The sequence below is a fragment of the Solea solea genome, chromosome 8 (genome assembly GCF_958295425.1).
Source record: "Solea solea chromosome 8, fSolSol10.1, whole genome shotgun sequence".
Classification (NCBI taxonomy): domain Eukaryota; kingdom Metazoa; phylum Chordata; class Actinopteri; order Pleuronectiformes; family Soleidae; genus Solea; species Solea solea.
In genome coordinates, this window is record NC_081141.1 from 29,975,913 (window position 1) to 29,999,233 (window position 23,321).

Below are 23,321 nucleotides of genomic sequence, written 5' to 3' on the forward strand. Positions count from 1 at the left end.
CTCACTTTACGTGACACGACTCAGCTCGTTTTTTTGTAGAAAGGTTTGTTTTCTGTTAACTTCACATGATTCACTTTATATTCTTTATTTCATATACATACTGTTTACATGACTTGATATACTCTGTTTACATAGTGTACATAATTATATTATATTTTAATATTCTGTGTTGACTATTAATTGACTATATATATATATATATATATACTGTATATATATATATATATATATATAATACATATGTACATATATATATGTATATACATACATACATATACTTTACTACACATACTGTTTACATCATTAGCTCTACATTTTATTTGTATTCTTTACAGTAAAATGAATCATCTGTTTGCTGTCAGGGGTGTGATCGTGATGTTTCCGACAGCAAGTGAACGCATCACAAGAGAGGTGCGTTTGTTGATTGACTTTTGTCTGCGCATGCGCAGAAGCGGTCCAGTAGCACAGTAATTAGCACTCTGCCCTCAGTTAAAGCCGTGTAAAAGTGAAGAAAATGTGACTTTATCAGAGAATTGAACTCATGTTCCGGCTCCAGAAAACGCCAGTGTGCAGTGGAAACGCGTGTTATTGGACCCGTGTTTTCAACTGAGCAGAACGTGCTGCTGTTAGCCACAGTAGCTGCTGTTAGCCACAGTAGCTGAAGTTCGTGTGTTGAGACGGACGCGGCTAAAGTTGACAGAAACTCTGTGACACTTGAATGAATCGAGACACCGAAAAAACCCGGATATTCGCAGATGATTCCCACCGAAAATAAACTCTTAACTCGCGTGACCTTTTCTTTTCCACTGAACTGCAGAGACTAGCTCGCTGCTAGCCTCGGCTATCTAACATCTGACTTACCTACGAAAGTAAGTGGTTGAAAATAATAATAATAATAATGATGATGATAATAATAATAATAATGATAATAATGATATTATCTTTAACACGTCTATTAACTAACGTCACTGTCCCACTCGAGTTTATCGAGCTAACATGCTATTCAACGTTGAGCTGTTAAAATTGGTGTGTGTGTTTGATGCTAATGTTAGCACATGAAATGACGACCTCAGATTAGTTTGGTCACTATATTAATTTGACACTTACTGATTGATCGAAAACACGTGGATTATTTTCTCTATTTAAATTTAAATTACAATTATTAATTTATAGATTTGATGATCGATCACTGTCAAACTATCAGTGATGATGTTTGACTTTGATACTGCAGGGTTAGTTAGTGCAGAGTTAATGGTTGTTTGGTGTAGTAGTAAGGGTTAGTTAGCACATGGATAAGGGTTACAGAGTTAAAATTCATGGTTAGGGTTAGTTATGACCCGAGAGTACCGAACACACCATAGTGTGTGTGTGTGTGTGTGGGGGGGGGGGATTACATCAGAAGATGTCTTAAAGAACTACTACTGCAGTAGTGATGCTTACAGAGTTAATGGTTAAGGTTAGTTAGTGCTGTAGAAAGGGTTAGTTCTGGCAGTTGTTAGGGTGATTATGGGTGGTTAGTTGATGCACACGGTAGGGGTTAGTGACTTAAAACTAGCTGTTTGTGGCGGGTTACCATTAACTGGTAACAGAGTCACCAAATGTTAATCCTCATCATCTGTTTCTTTAAATTTATTTTAAATTTAGTGTTACCTCTGAAACCATTTTAAAATAATGACAAACATTCTTGTCTTTAAATCTTTGTTTTTTTATTACTTTACTTCACAGAGTGGGAGTGAAGTAATGTTTTTGGTGGCTCTGTGTGTCTGTCTGTGGCTCTGTGTGTCTGTCTGTGGTTCTGTGTGTCTGTCTGTGGCTCTGTGCTTCCACACTTGCCAATATGAGTAACAGAGGCCGACAGAAGCTTGTTAGAATTTGTGATAGACACATTACATTACATTACATGTCATTTAGCAGACGCTTTTATCCAAAGCGACTTACAACACACACCATGTACATGTTTATATGTACGAAGAATTTTGACCCTGATGTGGATTATTATTTCACACAGTTTTTCCTCTGAACTTTAGAAATCCTAACAGAGACAGAGTCTTCTGATCATATCAAACTTATCGCATCATTGTTTCTGCTGACACTTTACCTCTGACTGATTTAAAGGATCAATGTGTGTTGTTGATGGCGGCCCTGGCAGCCATGGACTCTGTGACAGAGACATTCCCCATGGTGCATCAAAATGGGAATGTCCATCGGGAATCCCCAGAGACACGAGTGTCTGCATCTGTCCTGAGGCTTCATTTGTACCACAGCAGCCAGGAGGGGGCAGAGTGCACTGTGCTTACCTATCCACCAGGAGACTATGTGGCTGAAGAGCTGTGTATGGAGGCAGCAGCAGCGTGCAGTGAGTACTGAAGCCACAGTGAAACCTGCAGCTTTACTGTCATTGGTCTGTTTGTGATGTCCCGCATCTTCCTCACCTGTCTTTCGCACACAGGGTACCGGTCTTAACCACTGAGCCACTCCACCCCCCTAATCTGTTAGAGGTTACTGTCTCTAACAGTTATATATTTTTTTACTTTATTAATCACTTAAGGAAATTATTTCTCTGCATTTGACCCGTCCTAGAATTAGAAGCAGTGGGCTGCCACACTGAGTGCCCTCATTGCCCGGGGAGCAATGGGGTACCCCAGCCCCTTTTTTGGCCTGGTGGGGACTTGAACCGTCGACCCTCCGGTTACAAGCCAAGGCCCCTTTCCACTTGGCCACGGGCTACCCGGAAACAGTTTTATAATGTAGTGATTACTGTCTCTAACAGTTATTTTGAGACACTCTACAGATCAAAGGATCACATGTATTGATTGACTGTTCTAATTGATTGCTTCTTGTCTGCTTCAGGTATATCACCGCTTTACTGCAGCCTCTTTGCTCTCTACAGACAAAGAGATGCTTTGTGGTTTTCACCCAACCACATGTTCCAGCTTGACCAATCGGCTTCAGAGGATGTGTTTTTCAGAATAAGGTAACCAAACATGTCTCTGTGTGTCACAGTGAAATCTAAATCTGCTGGTGGCTCATGTGATTTCTCTGTTATTGATGACAGATACTACTTTCCCAGCTGGTACAGTGGTGGTACGTCTCGAGCGTATCGATACGGAGTCACTAGAGGCTCAGAAAGCCCCGTCCTTGATGACTTTGTAATGTTGTACCTGTTCTCGCAGGTAAACATATCAACCTTGTTACATACACTGGGTAGAAGTGAGAAGAGTTTGTTCAAATGTTACAAGTGTTTGTTTTAAAGGTGTTGAATAGAAGTAAGCTGAGACACTGATCAACCCTAAAAACTCATATGTGGAGAGGAGGTTTATTTATATAACCCTTTACAACGTGGTGTGTGTGTGCAGTGGAGAAACGATTTCGTCAACGGTTTGGTGAAAATCTCAGACTCTCATGAAGCTCAGGAGGAGTGTCTGGGTTTAGCGGTGCTGGATATGACGAGGACAGCAAAGGAGAGACACTTGTCTCCACTGGACGTCTACCACACCACGAGGTACATGTGACATCAATGCTCTGCACTAAACACAAAATTAAAAATGTAAAGATACTTGATGCTTATAACAAACTCTGTTGTAGCTACAAGTCCTTTCTGCCAAAGGACATGAGAGCTCAGATCCAGAACTGCAACTTCTTGACACGTAAGCGGATTCGCTTCCGCTTCAAGCGTTTCATCCAGCAGTTCAGTCAGTGTCGTACCACAGCACGTGACCTCAAGCTGAAGTACCTCATCAGCATGGAGTCTTTGGACAAAGGCTTTTACACGGAGACATTCAAGGTCCAAGAACCGTCGCGTGGTCCCCTTGTCCTCCTGGTGGCGGCGGACACTGGTGTTCAGTGGTGTCAAGAGAAACTGAAAGACTCTGAGCAGGTCTGTGCTGTTAACTGACTTTTAAAGTGTGGTTTATACTCCTTAACACGACAAAGCTCAACGAGTCGCAATCATGGATTTACAAAAAGATATTTTGAATTTCCTTCTACTGTTTAGATCTTTGTAGCAAGCATTGGTGATCATTGTGCCACTTAGGGTCAGTGTCCACCCGTCTGTCCGTGAAGAAATCTAGACATGAGAAACTTGTAAATTAAAAGTGAGCGTTAATAAAGGTTATTGTTACGCACAGAGTAATAATAATTGTTATTATTGTTAAAAGTTTACTCACTGACCACTTTATTATGTATAGGACATCTAATGGACTTCATCTGCTTTCAGGGATGATCTTCTCCATGTCATGATTGTAACCAGTGGTTGTTAATACTAATATTGGTTGGTGATTTGTTTCAGGAGCTGCAGACTTTATGTGATTTCCCTGATCTCACCGTCATCAGCATCAAACTGGCGAGTAAAGAGGGCGCCGTGGAGAGTCGCGTGGTCACCATCAACAAGCAGGATGGAAAGAATCTGGTCATTACACTTTTTAAACTTGTCTTTTTTCTTTATAATTTGACAAATTTGACGCCACACCCATCAGTTTTTATCACACATATATATCATTTATTAGATGTGATGTGATAAGTGTCTCAATTTCTGTGCTCGACTGTCAGTCAAGTCATGTATTCTAATCCCATTTCAGGAGCTGGAGTTCCTCACCTTACCTGAAGCTCTGTCCTTTGTGTCTCTCATCGACGGCTACTATCGACTGACCACAGACGCACATCACTACCTTTGTAACGAGGTGGCGCCGCCGAGACTTGTGGAGGCCGTCACTTCTCACTGCTATGGCCCCATTTCGTACGTGAACAGTAAAAGTTGGTGATTCATGTTGTCAGCAGAAGTTTACTGTGTGTGTATGAGTGAGTGAGTGAGTGAGTAAAATGACTAATCTAAACAAAATGATTATTGTAAAATGGGCCCTCTTATCTAAAATGTAACTTTTAGATAAAGTCTGTCAGCTTGATTAGGATCGAGTGTGTTTACATTATTCCAGCTCACAGTGAGATGCAGTTACTTGTTTCTTAACTGAAGCGATGGACACTATAGATGTGCAGAGAGAAGACAGAGCTGAGTGTCCCTCATGTACAGTAGACTTCATGTTGTCCTCACTGCTGCAGCTTACTAAATATAAATATAAATGATATATATATATATGTATGTGTATATGTATATATATATGTGTGTATATGTATGTATGTTTGTATATATATATATGTGTGTGTGTATATATATGTGTATATACAGTGGGGCAAAAAAGTATTTAGTCAGCCACCGATTGTGCAAGTTCTCCCACTTAAAATGATGACAGAGGTCTGTAATTTTCATCATAGGTACATTTCAACTGTGAGAGACAGAATGTGAAAATCCTGGAAATCACATTGTAGGATTTTTAAAGAATTTATATGTAAATTATGGTGGAAAATAAGTATTTGGTCAATAACAAAAGTTCAACTCAATACTTTGTAATATAACCTTTGTTGGCAATGACAGAGGTCAAACGTTTAATGTAGGTCTTCACCAGGTTTGCACACACTGTAGCTGGTATTTTGGCCCATTCCTCCAGGCAGATCTCCTCTAGAGCAGTGATGTTTTGGGGCTGTCGCCAGGCAACACAGACTTTCAACTCCCTCCACAGATTTTCTATGGGGTTGAGGTCTGGGGACTGGCTAGGCCACTCCAGGACTTTGAAATGCTTCTTACGGAGCCACTCCTTCATTGCCTGGGCGGTGTGTTTGGGGTCATTGTCATACTGGAAGACCCAGCCACGTTTCATCTTCAATGCTCTCACTGATGGAAGGAGGTTTTGGCTCAAAATCTCACGATACATGGCCCCATTCATTCTTTCCTTAACACGGATCAGTCGTCCTGTCCCCTTTGCAGAAAAACAGCCCCAAAGCATAATGTTTCCACCCCCATGCTTCACAGTAGGTATGGTGTTCTTGGGATGCAAGTCAGCATTCGTCTTCCTCCAAACACGACGAGTAGAGTTTGTACCAAATGTTCTATTTTGGTGTCATCTGACCACATGACATTCTCCCAATCCTCTTCTGGATCATCCATATGCTCTCTGGCAAACTTCAGACGGGCCTGGACATGTACTGGCTTAAGCAGGGGGACACGTCTGGCACTGCAGGATTAGATTCCCTGTCGGCGTAGTGTGTTACTGATGGTAACCTTTGTTAGTTTGGTCCCAGCTCTCTGCAGGTCATTCACCAGGTCCCCCCGTGTAGTTGTGGGATTTTTGCTCACCGTTCTCATGATCATTTTGACCCCACGGGATGAGATCTTGCGTGGAGCCCCAGATTGAGGGAGATTATCAATGGTCTTGTCTTCCATTTTCTAATAATTGCTCCCACAGTTGATTTATTCACACCAAGCTGCTTGCCCTTTGTAGATTCACTCTTGCCAGCCTGGTGCAGGTCTACAATTTTGTTCCCCGTGTCCTTTGACAGCCCTTTGGTCTTGACCATGGTGGAGTTTGGAGTCTGACTGTTTGAGGCTGTGGACAGGTGTCTTTTATACAGATAACGAGTTCAAACAAGTGCCATTAATACAGGTAACAAGTGGAGGACAGAAGAGCTGCTTAAAGAAGAAGTTACAGGTCTGTGAGAGCCAGAGATCTAGCTTGTTTGTAGGTGAACAAATACTTATTTTCCACCATAATTTACAAATAAATTCTTACAATGTGATTTCCAGGATTTTGTAGTGACATCCCTAACTTATGTAGTGAAACATCGGGTTAGACACAGTGTATACGATCATTTATAGACCTTTGCAGGTAAATTCAAAAGGTTCATTCAAAATGTCATGTTTAAAGCAATTTTTTTTACATGTTCAAGTCAATAAGGGATCTTTTGAAATAACTGTGATTATTATTTCCATAATCAAGCAGCCCTACATCAGATTCAACCTCTTTTTCATTCAAAAGTCTGAATTTACAAGCATTTCTTGTGTGTGTTTTTCAGAATGGAGTTTGCAATTCATAGACTTCAGAAATGTGGAAACAAACGAGGTCTTTACATTTTGAGATGTAGCCCAAAAGACTTTTACAAGTATTTTCTGACTTTTCCTGTGGAGGTGAGAAAAACTCATCTTTTTAACTCAAAATGGCCAAACTAAGATGTTTGACATGATTTTCATGAACAAATTACTCATGTGTATATACAGTACATTTGCTATACAAGTTTGGGATCAAATCTAATATTGTTATTGTTGTGATGATTATGATCCCGTCTCCTCTGTGTCTCAGGTGTGTGGCGCTGTAGAGCACAAACACTGTCAGATCACTAGATCTGCCAGTGGAGAGTTTAATCTGAGTGGAGCCAAAAGAAACTTCAGCAGCCTTCAGGAACTTCTCAGCTGCTACCAGAAGGAAACGGTTCGCTCTGACACTGTTGTTTTCCAGTTCAGCAGGTGCTGTCCACCTAAAGCTAAAGGTATGAAGCACCTGCATCTGTTCAGCTAACTGGCCAATGGGAGGGGGGGGGGGGGGGGAGGGTACAAAGCTCCACCAATGTTCAGCTTTTGTTTTCCACCTTTAGAAAAGTCGTGTTTGCTCATGTGCCGGAGCAACAAAGGTTTAGAAGTTCCTCCGTCTCCATCTCTGCATCGACACAACATCAATCAGATGGTGTTTCACAAAATAAGGAAAGAAGATCTGGACATTGTAAGTTTCTCTCTCTCTCTCTCTCTCACTCACTCACTCACTCACTCACTCACTCTCACACACTCACACACACACACACACACACACACACACAGAAGCAGTTCTTTGGTAAGTTACGCGTTGTTTATCTGAAAAGCGTCACTTTTCCAGACGGCAGGCAGATGTTTAGAGGAGCATTGTTGGTAAAACACTTGTTGGTGTTGGAAAGTCAGTTTGTGTTATATAGTAGTTGTTATTAAAATGTGATTGTGAACATCCATGTTTAGTTTTAGCAGTAGAATAAAGTTGTTAGAGCTCTTCTAGTCAAATGGTGCATTTCCTCCGGCTCTACTCGCCTCGCCATGCCACAGCACGGTTTAAGGAGCGTTCCCACTAGCATAGTACCTGGTACCAGGTTCCATTTTTGGTACCTGCTCCGGTGATGTTCCAAGCATGCTAAGTAGGTACTATGAGGTGATTGGTCAGATTGCCGGTCGCTGACTGGCTTAATCGTGCCAAGGCGAGTAGAGCCGGTGAAATTGTGCCAAAAGTGTCGCTGTTTGTCTCACTTTACTTGTGCTTATTCCTCCTCACCTGCACAGGCACTCTGTTATACTGAGAAACACAGTCATGTCAACATTGTGTGGAATCTTCAACAGTGGTTTAAATGTAACAGACTCACTATATATACATTACTTCTAATCTGATATTTAAATGTATCTGTCTGTTACTAGATACAGAAGTGATGACATCATATGTATCTTGTGTGATGAATTCATATCATGTAACATCATGTTTGTCTGATCAGGTGGAAAGTCTTGGCCAAGGAACGTTTACAAAGATCTTCAAATGTGTTCGTAAAGAGTTGGGAGATTATGGACAGATTCATCAGACAGACGCAGTGATGAAGGTGTTGGACCAGGATCACAGGAACTACTCTGAGGTATGTGTCCTATTGTTGACATAGAAGTAACATAACAACATCATCAATAAGTGAGTTTCCTGTCCTCGTCTCCTCCTGCAGTCATTCTTTGAAGCAGCCAGTATGATGAGCCAGCTGTCACATAAACACTTGATCCTCAACTACGGCGTCTGTGTCTGTGGTGAACAAAGTAAGTTCAACCTCACATTCTCAATCACTGCATGTCACTGCAGTCTGTGGACGTCACTGCAGTCTGTTGACGTCACTGCGCTCTGATGACGTCACCGCAGTCTGTGGACGTCACTGCAGTCTGTTGACGTCACTGCAGTCTGTTGACGTCACTGCAGTCTGTTGACGTCACTGCGCTCTGATGACGTCACTGCAGTCTGTTGACGTCACTGCGCTCTGATGACGTCACTGCAGTCTGATGACGTCACTGCAGTCTGATGACGTCACTGCAGTCTGATGACGTCACTGCGCTCTGATGACGTCACCGCAGTCTGTTGACGTCACTGCAGTCTGATGACGTCACTGCAGTCTGATGACGTCACCGCAGTCTGTTGACGTCAATGCGCTCTGATGACGTCACCGCAGTCTGTGGACGTCACTGCAGTCTGTTGACGTCACTGCGCTCTGATGACGTCACTGCAGTCTGTTGACGTCACTGCGCTCTGATGACGTCACTGCAGTCTGTGGACGTCACTGCGCTCTGATGACGTCACCGCAGTCTGTGGACGTCACTGCAGTCTGTTGACGTCACTGCAGTCTGATGACGTCACTGCAGTCTGTTGACGTCACTGCAGTCTGTGGACGTCACTGCAGTCTGTTGACGTCACTGCGCTCTGATGACGTCACTGCAGTCTGTTGACGTCACTGCAGTCTGATGACGTCACTGCAGTCTGATGACGTCACTGCAGTCTGTTGACGTCAATGCGCTCTGATGACGTCACCGCAGTCTGTGGACGTCACTGCAGTCTGATGACGTCACTGCCTCCGCTCTAATCTGGAGTATGAGCTGGATTATTCCTGGGGTTAAGTGTTCAGGGTGTGGCTGTAACACAGTTTGATGTTGTGTTTTCTCAGACATCATGGTGCAGGAGTATGTGAAGTTTGGCTCCATGGACATTTACCTGAAGAAGAACAAGAACTCCATTAACATCCTGTGGAAGCTGGAAGTGGCCAAACAGCTGGCCTGGGCCATGAACTTCTTGGTACCAATCACTCTCACCAGTGTTTCCGCTTCACAAATCTCATCAAACAACTGAAATTAAACTTTGAAATTGAAAGAAACAATTAGAACCTGGAGAAATAAGTATAAAAAAAAAAACAATTAATACATGAAACAAACAAATAAAACCTGAAGAAAGTACTGGAATAAACAACTGACAAAATCTATCATCTTCTTTACCTGCAGGAAGAAAAACAACTGGTCCATGGAAACGTTTGTGCTAAAAATGTTCTGGTGATTAGAGAAGAGGGTCGTAGGGCGGGAAGCGCCCCCTTCATCAAACTGAGTGATCCCGGCATCAGCATCACTGTCCTGCCCAGAGACAGTGAGTACTGACACCTGCGTCTGTACTGTATAAACACCTGTCTGTCTGTGTCTGTACAGTTTGTTGTCCTCTCTGTCTGTGTCAGTACTCGTTGAAAGGATTCCGTGGGTTTCTCCTGAGTGTGTCGATGATCCTGCTAACTTGAGCCTGGCTGCAGACAAGTGGAGCTTTGGCGCCACCTTGTGGGAGATCTGCAGCAGTGGAGACAAACCATTAGCTACTCTGGACAATTCAAAGGTAATGCAAAGGATTTAGATGTGTATTGTATATTCAGAGGTGTGTATTGATATCATTGTTTGTCACAGAAAACCCTGTTCTACGAGGATCATCATCAACTTCCTGCACCAAAGTGGACTGAACTGGCCAACCTGATCACCAGCTGCATGGACTACGAGCCCACGTTCAGACCAACGTTTCGTGCCGTCATCCGTGACCTCCACAGCCTCTTCACACCAGGTCGGTGCCCCCCACTGACCCCACCATGTCTCTACAGGGGTTTCAGGTCTCACACACACACACACACACACACACACACACTACATACAAATCGCACAACCAACCATCATCACTTCTGCTTTTGTGTCGATCATTTTTAACTTTCATGGTGACAACGATGCAAAGATGTTTCAAACGACGTTTCTACAAATAAACATCAAAACATTCAGGCTATGGTGATGTTAACTTACTGAACGTCAGCACATGAAGGTAGAGAGATTCTTTTCTAATTCACACGGGTTAGGGTTAGGGTTAGCCTAACCCTAACCCAGCCAAAAAACGCATATCGGATTATATCGGAGTGCCTCTAAAATCTCCGATATAAGCACTCCGATATAACAGTCCATTCTGCTCCAGCTCTTCTATCCAGCAGTGCCTGTTGTGTGTGTACTACTGCTATTTTAGAGGTGAAACATTTTTTTTAACCTCTAAAATCAGATCGCGAGTTAGTCATTAGCACCATGCTAGCTCATCCTGAGGCGAGCTGCTAAAACAACATTATTTCATAAACCAGCGCCACCTGTCGACTTTCAACAGCCTCCCGTTTGTTAATTATACCCCAAAAACCAGCCATGCCAAGAGCTTTGTGTTTTTTTAAATGTGTCCTGAAGCTCCACACACGGAGCTAAGTACGTCTGCGGGGCCGGTCCCCGGGCTCCGTGTTTACCTGCGGGACGAGTCACTCACCCTGTGTGGGTTGGGCTAATCCAAAATAGTGAAAACAAGGGGGGTGTTCTCTGAAGACACGCTGTTACCTGTGAAACACGGGTGCTCTGAAAACACCCGCATGAGCACTTGGTACATTCCTCCTCATGAAATTAACCATAGACTGTATGGAATTAACATGGAAAAAAAATCCAATATTCTTATGTTGAAGGTTAAAATTGATGTAACCATTGGTTAATAATAAATGGGTCAGTTTTTATCAGACCTACTGTTGCTGACTATAGTTCTCTGTTAAAGTAATATCACTTGATCAAGCCTATTCTAACATTCCACACTACAAAATAAGTCATTAAAGTACGTATGATTCGTGCTGATATCGTATCGGTTCAATTTCAGTATGGGCCAATACTCGAGGCTGCAATATTGGTATCGGAAGTGAAAAAGTTGTATTGGGACATCCCTATCAATAATTAAATATATGTGTGTGTGTGTGTGTTTCCTCAGATTATGAGCTGATCGCAGACGGTGACATTCTTCCAAACCGAGGTTGTGGTCCGGCCTGGTCTAGCTTTGAGAGTCAGGAACCATCTCAGTTTGAAGAGAGACATCTGATTTTCTTACAGCAGCTCGGAAAAGTATGAAGACATGGAAACGTGTTATTAATCTATGAATATTTATAGGTTTTTGTTTCAAAGTCCCTCTGACGTTTGTGTTTCAGGGAAACTTTGGCAGTGTGGAGATGTGTCGCTATGATCCTCTTCAGGACAACACAGGGGAAGTGGTGGCTGTGAAGAAGTTACAGAATTCCACCGCTGAACACGTACGAGATTTTGAGCGAGAGATCGAGATCCTGAAATCTCTGCAGCACGAGAACATCGTCAAGTACAAAGGTGTTTGCTACAGCGCAGGTACGTGATTCACACGTTCACCACAACATCAACACACTCGAGCTTATTGGTTTGTGTTCGAGGTCATGCAAATGTATTCTCTCAGGGCGACGGAATCTGCGTCTGGTTATGGAATATCTGCCTTTTGGAAGTTTACGAGATTATCTGATGAAAAACAAGGAGAGGGTTGACAACAAGAAGCTCGTACATTACACTTCTCAGATCTGCAAGGTCATGTGACACTTTTGCTTTTTACAAAAACATTCTGTTTTTTAAATTCATTGTTTATTTTTAAGAATTATAAAAAGTTCCTAGTTTTTCATAAAGGAATCTGTTATTTATAAAAAGAAATCTTTAAAATATGTTTATATATCTCTCTAAAAGTTTTAAATGTGTGTTCAGGGGATGGAGTACCTGTCGAGTAAACGATATATCCACAGAGACCTGGCCACGCGCAACATTCTGGTGGAGACTGAGCAGAGGGTGAAGATCGGAGACTTTGGCCTCACCAAAGTTCTTCCTCAGGACAAAGAGTACTACATGGTCAAAGAGCCGGGAGAGAGCCCCATCTTCTGGTCAGTTCATGTACTGTTGGCAAAAATCATGGCTTTTTACCTCATAGAATCAAACCTTCATCAATAATGATAACATTCAGAGGCTGGATATCACCATTGATTCAGTTTTTAATTTACTTTTGCTTTATATTAAAATATGATTTATTTATTTTTTCAATCTTTCAAATGAAGAAAATGGATTTTATTTTAACCTACACCAGTTTGATACTTCCTCTGTGTCTGTGTGTGTGTGTGTGTGTCTGTGTCACAGGTACGCACCTGAATCTTTGACTGAGAGTAAATTCTCTGTGGCGTCAGACGTCTGGAGTTTTGGAGTCGTTCTTTACGAACTTTTCACCCACAGTGACAAAGTGTGTAGCCCTCCTGCTGTGAGTGACACACACACACTCTTCACTGCTGCATTAGAAAATGTAAATGATCTGTTGATCTCTGCTGTGACTGTTATAATTATTATTATTATTATTATTATTACACATCAGTCGTCATCAGTCCAACTGTCCCAGGTGCACTTTTTCTTGTAAACTTTATTAAAACATGAGACTTGGTGAAGCCTGGATAATTGTAGCAAACACAAATGAAAAAAGGAATGTATATTTGTGGATTAAAGAGAAAAGGTAAGAAGAATAACCAAGTTTATTTGCTGTGAATAATTCTTCATATATAATGTTATTAAACTATTGTGTTGTAAATCATAAGGTTAGTCACATTTAAGGGACGTTATTTGTCTCTCAGTGTGAGACAGCGTTCATTAATCAAATATTTAAATAATAATAATTACTGGAGGCTAAACTAATACAGTGACCTTGGGTTTCGTGAAAGGCACTTTATTAATCTAAGTTATTATTATAATAATAATAATAATGATGATGATCATTAAAGTCATAAGTTAAACAAACAAATACTATGAGTTCTGAAACTATGTTGAAAAATTTAATCTGTTTTATATAAATGTAAAAGTGTGACCTGTAGGGGGCACTGTTCACACTGATGACCTTCAATTAGAAGAAGAAGAAGCTGTGAGTGAAAGTGATTGATGTCTGTCTCAGAGGACAGAGACATGTCCTCTGTCCACTCAGGAGGCACACCCTGAGACACAGTCTGTTAATCCTTATCTTCATAAGGATTCTTCTTCGTCTTCATCATCATCTCCATCTCTGTTCTTCATCATCTGTGTTCTTCTCCACAGGTTTTTATGTCAATGATGGGAAATGACAAACAGGGTCAGCTGATCGTTTATCACCTGACTGAACTGCTGAGGTCAGGAAGTCGACTGCCACAGCCACTGGACTGTCCAGCAGAGGTATACGTCTCAACATACATACATACATATATATATATATATATACAGTATATGTGTGTGTATGTATATATATATATATATATATATATATATATATATATATATATATCTTCTTCTTTTCCTTTCGGCTGCTCCCTTCAAGGGTCGCCACAGCGAATCAACCTCCTCCATCTCACCCTGTTCTCTGTATCCCCCTCTATCACACCAACTAACTTCATGTCCTCTATCACTTCATCCATAAACCTTCTCTTTGGTCTTCCTCTGGACCTCCTGCCTGGCAGTTCCAACCCCAGCATCCTTCTACCAATATACTCACTATCCCTCCTCTGTACATGATCAAACCATCTCATTCTGGCCTCTCTGACCTTATCTCCAAAACATCTAACATGTGCTGTTCCTCTGATTGACTCATTCCTGATCCTATCCATCTTCGTCAATCCCAAAGAGAACCTCAACATCTTCATCTCTGCTACCTCCAGCTCTGCTTCCTGTCTTTTCCTCAGTGCCACTGTCTCTAGACCATACATCATCGCTGGTCTCACCACTGTCTTGTATATCTTTCCTTTCATTCTGGCTGATACTCTTTTATCTTTTATCACTCATCACTCTTTTGATCTTTTATTATCATCTCTTTTTATCATGTATGTGTATATATACAGTATATATATACTGTATATATACGTGTGTGTGTGTGTGTGTCAACATGTACAAATATAACACACACATATATAACATACCTATATATGTTATATATATCTAACCCTAACCCATATATCACACACACATATATAACATACATACAGTTGAAACCAGAAGTTGACATACACTATATAAAAAGACACATGCTTTTTTTTCTCGCTGTCTGACATGAAATCAAACAATCACTTTTCCTGTTTTAGGTCTGTTAGGATTACCAAAATAATTTCTATTTGCTAAATGTCAGAATAATGAGAGAAGGATTTTTTTAGACAATTTTTTATTCCTTTCTTCAAAGTCAGAAGTTTACATACACTAAGATTATTATGCCTTTAAACAATTTGGGAAAGCCCAAATGAAGATGTCATGTCTTTGGAAGCTTCTGATAGGTTTATTGACAACATTTGAGTTCATTAGAGACACACCTGTGGATGTATTTTAAGGCACACCTGAAACACACTGCTTCTGTGTGTAACATCATGGGAAAGTCAAAAGAAATCAGCCAAGATATCAGGAAGAGAATTGCGGCCTTGCACAAGTCTGGTTCATCCTTGGGTGCAATTTCCAGATGCCTGAAGGTGCCACGTTCATCTGTTCAAACAATTATATGTTTGAACAGATTATAACAATTGTGAACAATTATATTTTGACTTTCCCATGATGTTACACAAAGAAGCAGTGTGTTTCAGGTGTGCCTTAAAATACATCCACAGGTGTGTCTCTAATGAACTCAAATGTTGTCAATAAACCTATCAGAAGCTTCCAAAGACATGACATCTTCATTTGGGCTTTCCCAAATTGTTTAAAGGCATAATAATCTTAGTGTATGTAAACTTCTGACTTTGAAGAAAGGAATAAAAAATAAGAAATAATTTTGGTTATCCTAACCGACCTAAAACAGGAAAAGTGATTGTCTGATTTCATGTCAGACAGTGAGAAAAAAAGCATATGTGTCTTTTTATATAGTGTATGTCAACGGTATATAACACGCACATATATGTCAACACATACATATATAACACACATGCTGTATATATAACGCATGTATAACCTATATGTCAACATATAACACACATCTATACATAACATAGACGTATATATGTCAACATATATAACACACATATACATATATGTCAACACATACATATATAACACACATACTGTATATATAACGCATGTATAACATATATGTCAACATATAACACACATCTATACATAACATAGACGTATATATGTCAACATATATAACACACATATACATATATGTCAACACATACATATATAACACACATACTGTATATATAACGCATGTATAACATATATGTCACCATATAACACACATCTATACATAACATATGTCAACATATATAACATACATATATGTCAACATATACATATATAACACACATATACATATATGTCAACACATACATAAATAACACATACATGTATAAAACATACGTATTTATGTCAACATATATACATACATGTATAACATGTATGTATATATTTCAACATATACATATGTAATACACACACACACACACATACTGTATATATAACACATGTATAACATATACGTACTTCAACACATACGAGATGTAAACAGATGTGATGTCGTCATGATGTCATCATTGATTTTTCTGTCAGATTCACGAGGTGATGAACGAGTGTTGGAACAAAGAGCCGAGTGTTCGTCCTTCATTTAAAGAACTTGCTCTACGCATCGACCTGTTCAGAGACTCTACAGACTGACCTCTGAGCAAGGCACTACAGCGTCTTTAACTCCTGCTAATACAAACATCTTCACCAGTTTAGACAACGATGTGATCGACTGAGAACCTTCAACCGTGTTCTCACAACTGTGTGTGTGTGTGTGTGTGTGTGTGTGTGTGTGTGTGTGTGTGTGTGTGTGTGTGTGTGTGTGTGTGTGTGTGTGTGTGTGTGTGTGTGTGTGTGTGTGTGTGTGTGTGTGTGTGTGTGTGTGTGTGTGTGTGTGTGTGTGTGGCTAGCAGGGCTAGCTGTGGTCGCCTCTTCCCTAAACTAAAGCTGATGTTTTGTTTGTTTATGAACTTATGTATAACTACTGTATATGTGTGTGTGTATATATATATACACACAGACATATGTATATATACATATATATTTGTGTAAATATGTGCAGATTTTTTTTATAATTTTATAAAATTAAAATATGGTAAACTCTTGTGAGAAATATGTCAGAGATGATTTAAAGATTTTCTGTTCACAGTTTGTGAGAAAAATAAACTCTTTAATTCAGTCGTGGTTGTTTGTCTCTAAAAACACAAACTAAATAAACTGTGTAAATGGAAACTTCATCTATCTGATACAAAGGAAATACCACAGCGTCTCTGTCCTGGGGACAAACTGAACTCCAGGTTTTACATCACACACCTCAGGACCAGGGTTGAGAAACCCTGCTGTAGTGTATACCTACAGTATACACAGTGTGTGTATATACATATATATATGTATTTATACATATATACATATGTGTATATATACATATATATGTGTGTATATATGTATAGATGTGTATATATATGTATACACACAGTATATATGTATATACATATATTCACACAGTATGTATAATGTGTATACATACTGTGTGTAGTGTAAAGCTCATCACATCTAAACATGTTCATAAAGCCTATAAATAAAGGGTGAAACGCGATTCAGTGCTGTGGACTGTAGGGGGCAGCAGTGCACCTCTCACTGAATCTATTATTACAAGAAGAAAATAATTGATGACGTCACCGGTGAGCTAAATTTGTGTGAAGTTGACGTCGATACTCGCACTGTGGAGGAAGCAACGCGAGCGCGTGGATTAAAGACACCGCCAACAGCTGCGAGTGACAGGTAAAACTGTAAACATGTCAAAACATTCGTGTTAGTTTGTGTTTATGTGAAAAAACGTTACAATGAAGAAAGTGTGTTATTCATTTACTGACGTCATTCATTCACCTGGACGAGAAACGCCCGTGCGGCTGCGCGGTGAGCGAGTGGATCATTTTATTTAAAAAGAAAAAAAATAAGTAATATGTTTGATCAAGTGTGTGTGTGTGTGACAAAGACTATATTATCAAAAAGGAAAGTTTTAAGTCTAACTTTAAATACAGAGAGAGGCTCCACCTCCTCCTGAACTGTAACTGGGAGCTAGTTCCTCATTCTTCTCTTCCAGACTCTGGGAACCACAAGTAAACCTGTATTTAGAGACTGAAGTGATCTGTTAGGGGGATCAGGTAAGACCAGGGGGGTATTCCATCAACGTAGCTAAGAATTGCCAAATTTAGGTGTAAGCTTGAAGCTTGACTAAGCTCCACCTCCCAATCTAGCTCCAAGTCGTTCCATCAAGTGAAATCAGCTGGCTCCACCTGACGCTTAGTCAAGCCTCACCTGTTAAGCCTCAACTCGTGCACGCCCACAGGGAAAATAAAAAGCCCATTCTAGTCGAGCGCGGAAACTGTGAAAAATGCCGAAAAGCACGAGGAAAAGAACGTGCAGAGATGTTCTCCGCAGCGGAGCAAACCCTCCTCATGGAGGTATATGAGGATTACAGCCACATAATCCCAAAGAAGGGCAATACCGCGGCAATCAATAAAACGAGGGATGTGGCGTGGCAGAATATTGGTGACAGGCTGAATGTGTAAGTGACAAAGAAGATGAAGTATTTCAGCATCATCATGTTATATAAATCCTCCATCAAAGGGACAAAATGTATGGAGACAATAATCTACCAATTGATTTCTTGAAGGTTTTTGTTTTAAACTAATCAATTATGTGGACCTATTAATGCAACCAAAGCCCTAAAATGAAAAGGAAAATCCCCAAAGAACAAAAAGACAGCCCTAATAAGTAACATTCATATGAACATAATTAAAATAGCATTATTGTTTCACTGCAATGTATGTGAAATTCTCCATATTTTAGTAGTAATGTTAGAAAGTGATATTCATCACATTTATCAACTGATTGTTATGCAAATGGATGGGATAGCTTTCATTTATTTCCTGCATGGCCAATTGTATAGAATTGAGATCATTTTCATTTAAGCCTGTCATTGTTACATGCTGTATTTGTGCTACTTCTGTATTTTGTCCCCTTAGCCAGAGTCATAGTTTCCATGGTTACTGAGTTGGGGCTAATCTCAGCCTCTTTGATGGAACCAAACTCTCACTCATATTAGCCAGACTTGGCCATTTAAGCTTGGCTTTGCCTTTAGCCTGCTTGATGGGATACCCCCCAGGTCTTTCAGGTATGAAGTGCTTTGATCTGTAGGAGGAGCCAGAGTAGAGAAGCTAACAGACAAGCTTAACTGGTGGTGTCTCGTTCAAATGACAAAAATAACTCCAAGATTCCTCACACTGGAACCAGAATCCATGGTGACGTCATCTAAAGTGGAAATGTGGTCAGAGAGTTTTTCTCTGAGGCTTTTATGGCCGAGTATAAAAGTTTAAAAGTAGAAAGTTACAGTTGTTATTGCATACGCATGCACATACACAAACAAACACATAAACATGTACACAAACACATACACATACCTAGGATTAAAGAGAGAGAGAGAGAGAGAGTTACATCAAGTAACATTTAAAGTGTTCTAATCTGCAGGTGATGAAGAAGACGTATGGTGGAGATGGACCTTCTGGACCTCCTGACGGTGGTTATGGTTGGGTGGTTGTCACCTCAGCGTTCTTCATCATGGGCCTTACCACTGCTGTTCTCAAGAACTTTGGCATTTTCTTCTTGGACATTCAGAGTCACTTTGGCGTCCAGACCAGCACCATGTCCTGGGTCACGTCCACCACCATTGCCATGTTTCACCTCACAGGTTTTAATCTCAATGTTTTAACTCGTTAAATTTTAATCTCACTTAGTGATGTGTCGTTCGTGAACGACTTTTATATACTCGGGAGTAATGAGTCGTCTCAGTGAGTGATTTGTTCATTTTCATGCAGTATCTTCCTTCTCCACATGGTGTCAGGCAGCTGCATAAGCTCAGTGAGCAGGACAGGAAACAGAAATGATTAGTTCACGACTCAGTCAACTGACTCAGGTCATGTGACAGCTGCCTCGTCACCGTGGCGCTGTTAAACAACATTGGCAGAGGATACAGGACACAAGTCACTTTATTGTGGTGTGTATTTGCTTTCCTAGGTTTTCATATGGTTTGAATTGAAGCAAACATGTTGCCTTTTAGTGTTAAGTGTTTGAGAACCGCCCACACGAGGGCTACAGCGCCACCCACTGTAAAAATGAACGAAATGACTCAAAAAAGATTTGTTCAATTTACTGTCCGAGAGTAAAAGATCCGAGTCAGTAAAAAGAGTAGAACTTCCCAACACTAATCTAAGTGTTTTAATCTCAATGTTTTAACTCGTTAAGTTTTAACGTCAGTGTTTTTCTTTGTTGTCGATGTTGTCGTTGTCGTCGTTGTCGTTTCGTGGTCTCAGCTCCCGTGGCGAGCGCTCTCACTCTGCACTTGTCTCAGAGAGCGGTCGTCATGGTCGGTGGATTCCTCGCTGCCTCTGGGATGATTCTCGTGTCTCTGGAGCTCGGATTATTCTGGCTCTACATCACCATGGGATTACTGCAGGGTAACACACACACACACACACACACACACACACGCATGTGTAAATATAAATGTACATATGTATGTATACATTTTTAGGGGCGGGCATTTCCCTCTCGTGGATTCCCGCCAACAGTATGGTGAGTCACTACTTTGGCCGGCGGCGTCCTCTGGCCGTGGCCGTGTCCAGCTGTGGCGAGTGCGTCTTCTCGGTTCTGTTCGCTCCGTTCTTCCAGTGGCTGGTGGACGCGTACGGCTGGCAGGGAGCCTTGCTCATTGTCGGAGGTCTGCAGCTGAACCTTTGTGTGTGCGGCGCCCTCCTCAGGCCTCTGGACACGCCCCCGCTCTCAGAGAACAAAGGCGACGGTCACATGACGTTCCAGTGCTCCCTGCTGATGAAGCCTGAACTCGTCCTCTATATCCTGTTTGCCGTCTTTGCCGCTGCAGGATTTTTTATCCCGCCTCTCTTTCTGGTGCCCTTCACTAACAGGGCGGGGCTTGAAGACTACTGGCCCGCCTCCATCCTGTCCATTTTGGCACTGGCTGACCTGATGGGAAGGTTGGTCTGTGGATGGGTCGCCACCTTGAGGCTGCTGAGGAACCTGCAGCTGCTCACCCTGGTGGTCACTCTGGTGGGCGTGGTGCTGCTGCTGCTGCCGCTCAGTCACAACTACTGGTCGATCGCGGCGTTCGCGGCACTTTACGGCTTCCTGTTTGGCTGCGTCGTAGCCATTCACGTCACCGCCCTCGTGGACATCGTGAAACTAGAGAGATTCGACAGCGGACTCGGGCTGTGGATGTTGTTCAGGAGCATCGGTGGCTTCATGGGTCCACCTGCTGCAGGTACGGAACTAGAATTATTTAGAATTGTAAAAGTGTGTCGACACTCATGAAAGACGCGCTGCTGCTGCTGTTGCTGCTGCTGCTGCTGCTGCTGTTGCTGCTGCTGCTGCTGTTGTTTCAGGTTGGCTCGTGGACCAAAGCCACGACTACAGCGCCGCCTTCTACCTGTCGGGTCTGTGCCTCATCGCCTCCGCCGTGTTTGTCGTCCTCGTCGACCTCCTGCTTCAGAGGAGAAGAGCCGCCGAGCGCGAGGACGGGGACGAGTGAGGACAATGAGGACATTTCTTTTTTTTCCTTTTTTTTTTAAACTCTGGTGCTGAAACTCAAACCTTTTGTTTTAAGTGGGTTTTTTATTCTTTTTTTTTATGAGCCAAAGAAACCACCTGCAGCTGTTTGACCTCAGGTAAAGGTCACAGCTCAGGTTTGACCTCAGGTAAAGGTCACACCTCAGGTTTGACCTCAGGTAAAGGTCACACCTCAGGTTTGACCTCAGGTAAAGGTCACAGCTCAGGTTTGACCTCAGGTAAAGGTCACACCTCAGGTTTGACCTAAAAATGTCACATGTGCTTTATTATTAAACAGCTGTTCTACAGGAACTCTTCTGTAGTGACGTGGTTATTGTTTGGTTAGTTTTTCTGGACTTTCCTGTGTGTGTGTGTGTGTGTGTGTGTGTGTGTGTGTGTGTGTGTGTGAGTGAGACCATCAAATTCAAACATGTTTGTATTAACGTTTAGAGAACGTTTAGACAGGGTTTAGAGAACGTTTAGAGAACGTTTAGACAGGGTTTAGAGAACGTTTAGACAGGGTTTAGAGAACGTTTAGACAGGGTTTAGAGAACGTTTAGAGAACGTTTAGACGGGGTTTAGAGAACGTTTAGACAGGGTTTAGAGAACGTTTAGACAGGGTTTAGAGAACGTTTAGACAGGGTTTAGACAGGGTTTAGAGAACGTTTAGAGAACGTTTAGACGGGGTTTAGAGAACGTTTAGACAGGGTTTAGAGAACGTTTAGACAGGGTTTAGACAGGGTTTAGAGAACGTTTAGACGGGGTTTGGAGAACGTTTAGACAGGGTTTAGAGAACGTTTAGACAGGGTTTAGAGAGCGTTCAGAGAACGTTCAGCGATTTAGTTTTACGTCAAGACTGTAGTGCTTGTGTTCCCTGCTACAAACGGATCCTGTCCAGCCTACATCCAGGACATGATCAAACCCCATCCTGCCCAATCCACTCTGCATCGGCAAACCGGCGTGCTTCCCCCTCACTGATCGCAGAGAGGATCCCAGAGTCACTCGCCAAACTCACGACTGTTCCCTGTCCTGGGTTCCAAATGGTGGAACGAGCTCCCCATCGACATCCGGAGAGCAGAAAGCCTCCAAATTTACTTAAAACCAAATGTTGAAATGCACTTATTGTAAGTTGCTTTGGATAAAAGCGTGTGCTAAATGAATGTAATGTGATACAGTCACAGTTAATATTTCAGGGGAATCATGTTAGTTTAGATTTTTAAACTGTTAAATGTACTAAATGATTTGTTTGTTTATTCACTTGTTGATTGTTTTTGTTGACTGCAGATCTGGGGGGTATTCCATCAAGCAAAAGGCAAAGCCAAGCTTAAATGGCCAAGTCTGGCTAATATGAGTGAGAGGCTGAGATTAGCCCCAACTCAGTAACCATGGAAACTATGACTCTGGCTAAGCCTCAACCATGGCTAAGCCATAACTGTGGCTCAGGTTTGCGTTCCATCAATCTGAGCCTCAACCCTGTTCCACCAAGGTGGCTAATGTGAATGCCAGCCAAGTAACCATGGTAACTTATGCTGCCGGGCAAACCTGGTCTGTTGCAGGCTAAAAGTGAAGCTTAGCACCATCTATGATCAAAGAATGTCCAATAGACAGAAACAGAGACACACAACTGTCATGGAATGATAAAATAATATGTAAAACATAAATTATATAATGAAATGTATTAAAGAAATGATTTAGACTAATAATTATATATTATCTATTAAGTACATGAAAGAACATTATCACCAAAATAAAATATAATAAAAAATAAGACAAAAAAATATAATAAAAGGAAATTTAAAGAGATCATCATTGTTTTGATGTAACAAGGGTTAGGGCCTCCGATTGATAGGAGATAGATGATTGATTTGCTGTCACCTGCATTCACTTACTGTAATAGGGCTCCTCGTCTCCATTGAATTGC

General features: G+C 41.4%; 2 protein-coding genes across 2 annotated transcripts; both read left to right on the plus strand.

Moving 5' to 3' along the window:
* The first annotated feature begins 430 nt into the window (after positions 1-430).
* Positions 431-16,958, plus strand: jak2b (Janus kinase 2b). The gene is made up of 24 exons (XM_058636316.1): positions 431-869; positions 2,116-2,356; positions 2,851-2,974; positions 3,056-3,173; positions 3,357-3,502; positions 3,586-3,877; positions 4,289-4,408; positions 4,578-4,735; positions 6,904-7,015; positions 7,188-7,374; positions 7,480-7,604; positions 8,392-8,526; positions 8,608-8,695; positions 9,589-9,716; positions 9,920-10,058; positions 10,144-10,295; positions 10,364-10,514; positions 11,724-11,854; positions 11,938-12,127; positions 12,213-12,337; positions 12,509-12,681; positions 12,932-13,049; positions 13,868-13,981; positions 16,328-16,958. Exons 2-24 carry the CDS (start codon positions 2,134-2,136, stop codon positions 16,430-16,432), a joined length of 3,354 nt encoding a protein of 1,117 aa, XP_058492299.1. The 5' UTR covers positions 431-869; positions 2,116-2,133; the 3' UTR covers positions 16,433-16,958.
* A 476-nt stretch (positions 16,959-17,434) lies between these two features.
* Positions 17,435-21,712, plus strand: zgc:114041 (uncharacterized protein LOC574425 homolog). Its single transcript, XM_058636370.1, has 5 exons — positions 17,435-17,560; positions 19,310-19,529; positions 20,152-20,295; positions 20,373-21,116; positions 21,238-21,712. Exons 2-5 carry the CDS (start codon positions 19,313-19,315, stop codon positions 21,381-21,383), a joined length of 1,251 nt encoding a protein of 416 aa, XP_058492353.1. The 5' UTR covers positions 17,435-17,560; positions 19,310-19,312; the 3' UTR covers positions 21,384-21,712.
* Positions 21,713-23,321: the final 1,609 nt, after the last annotated feature.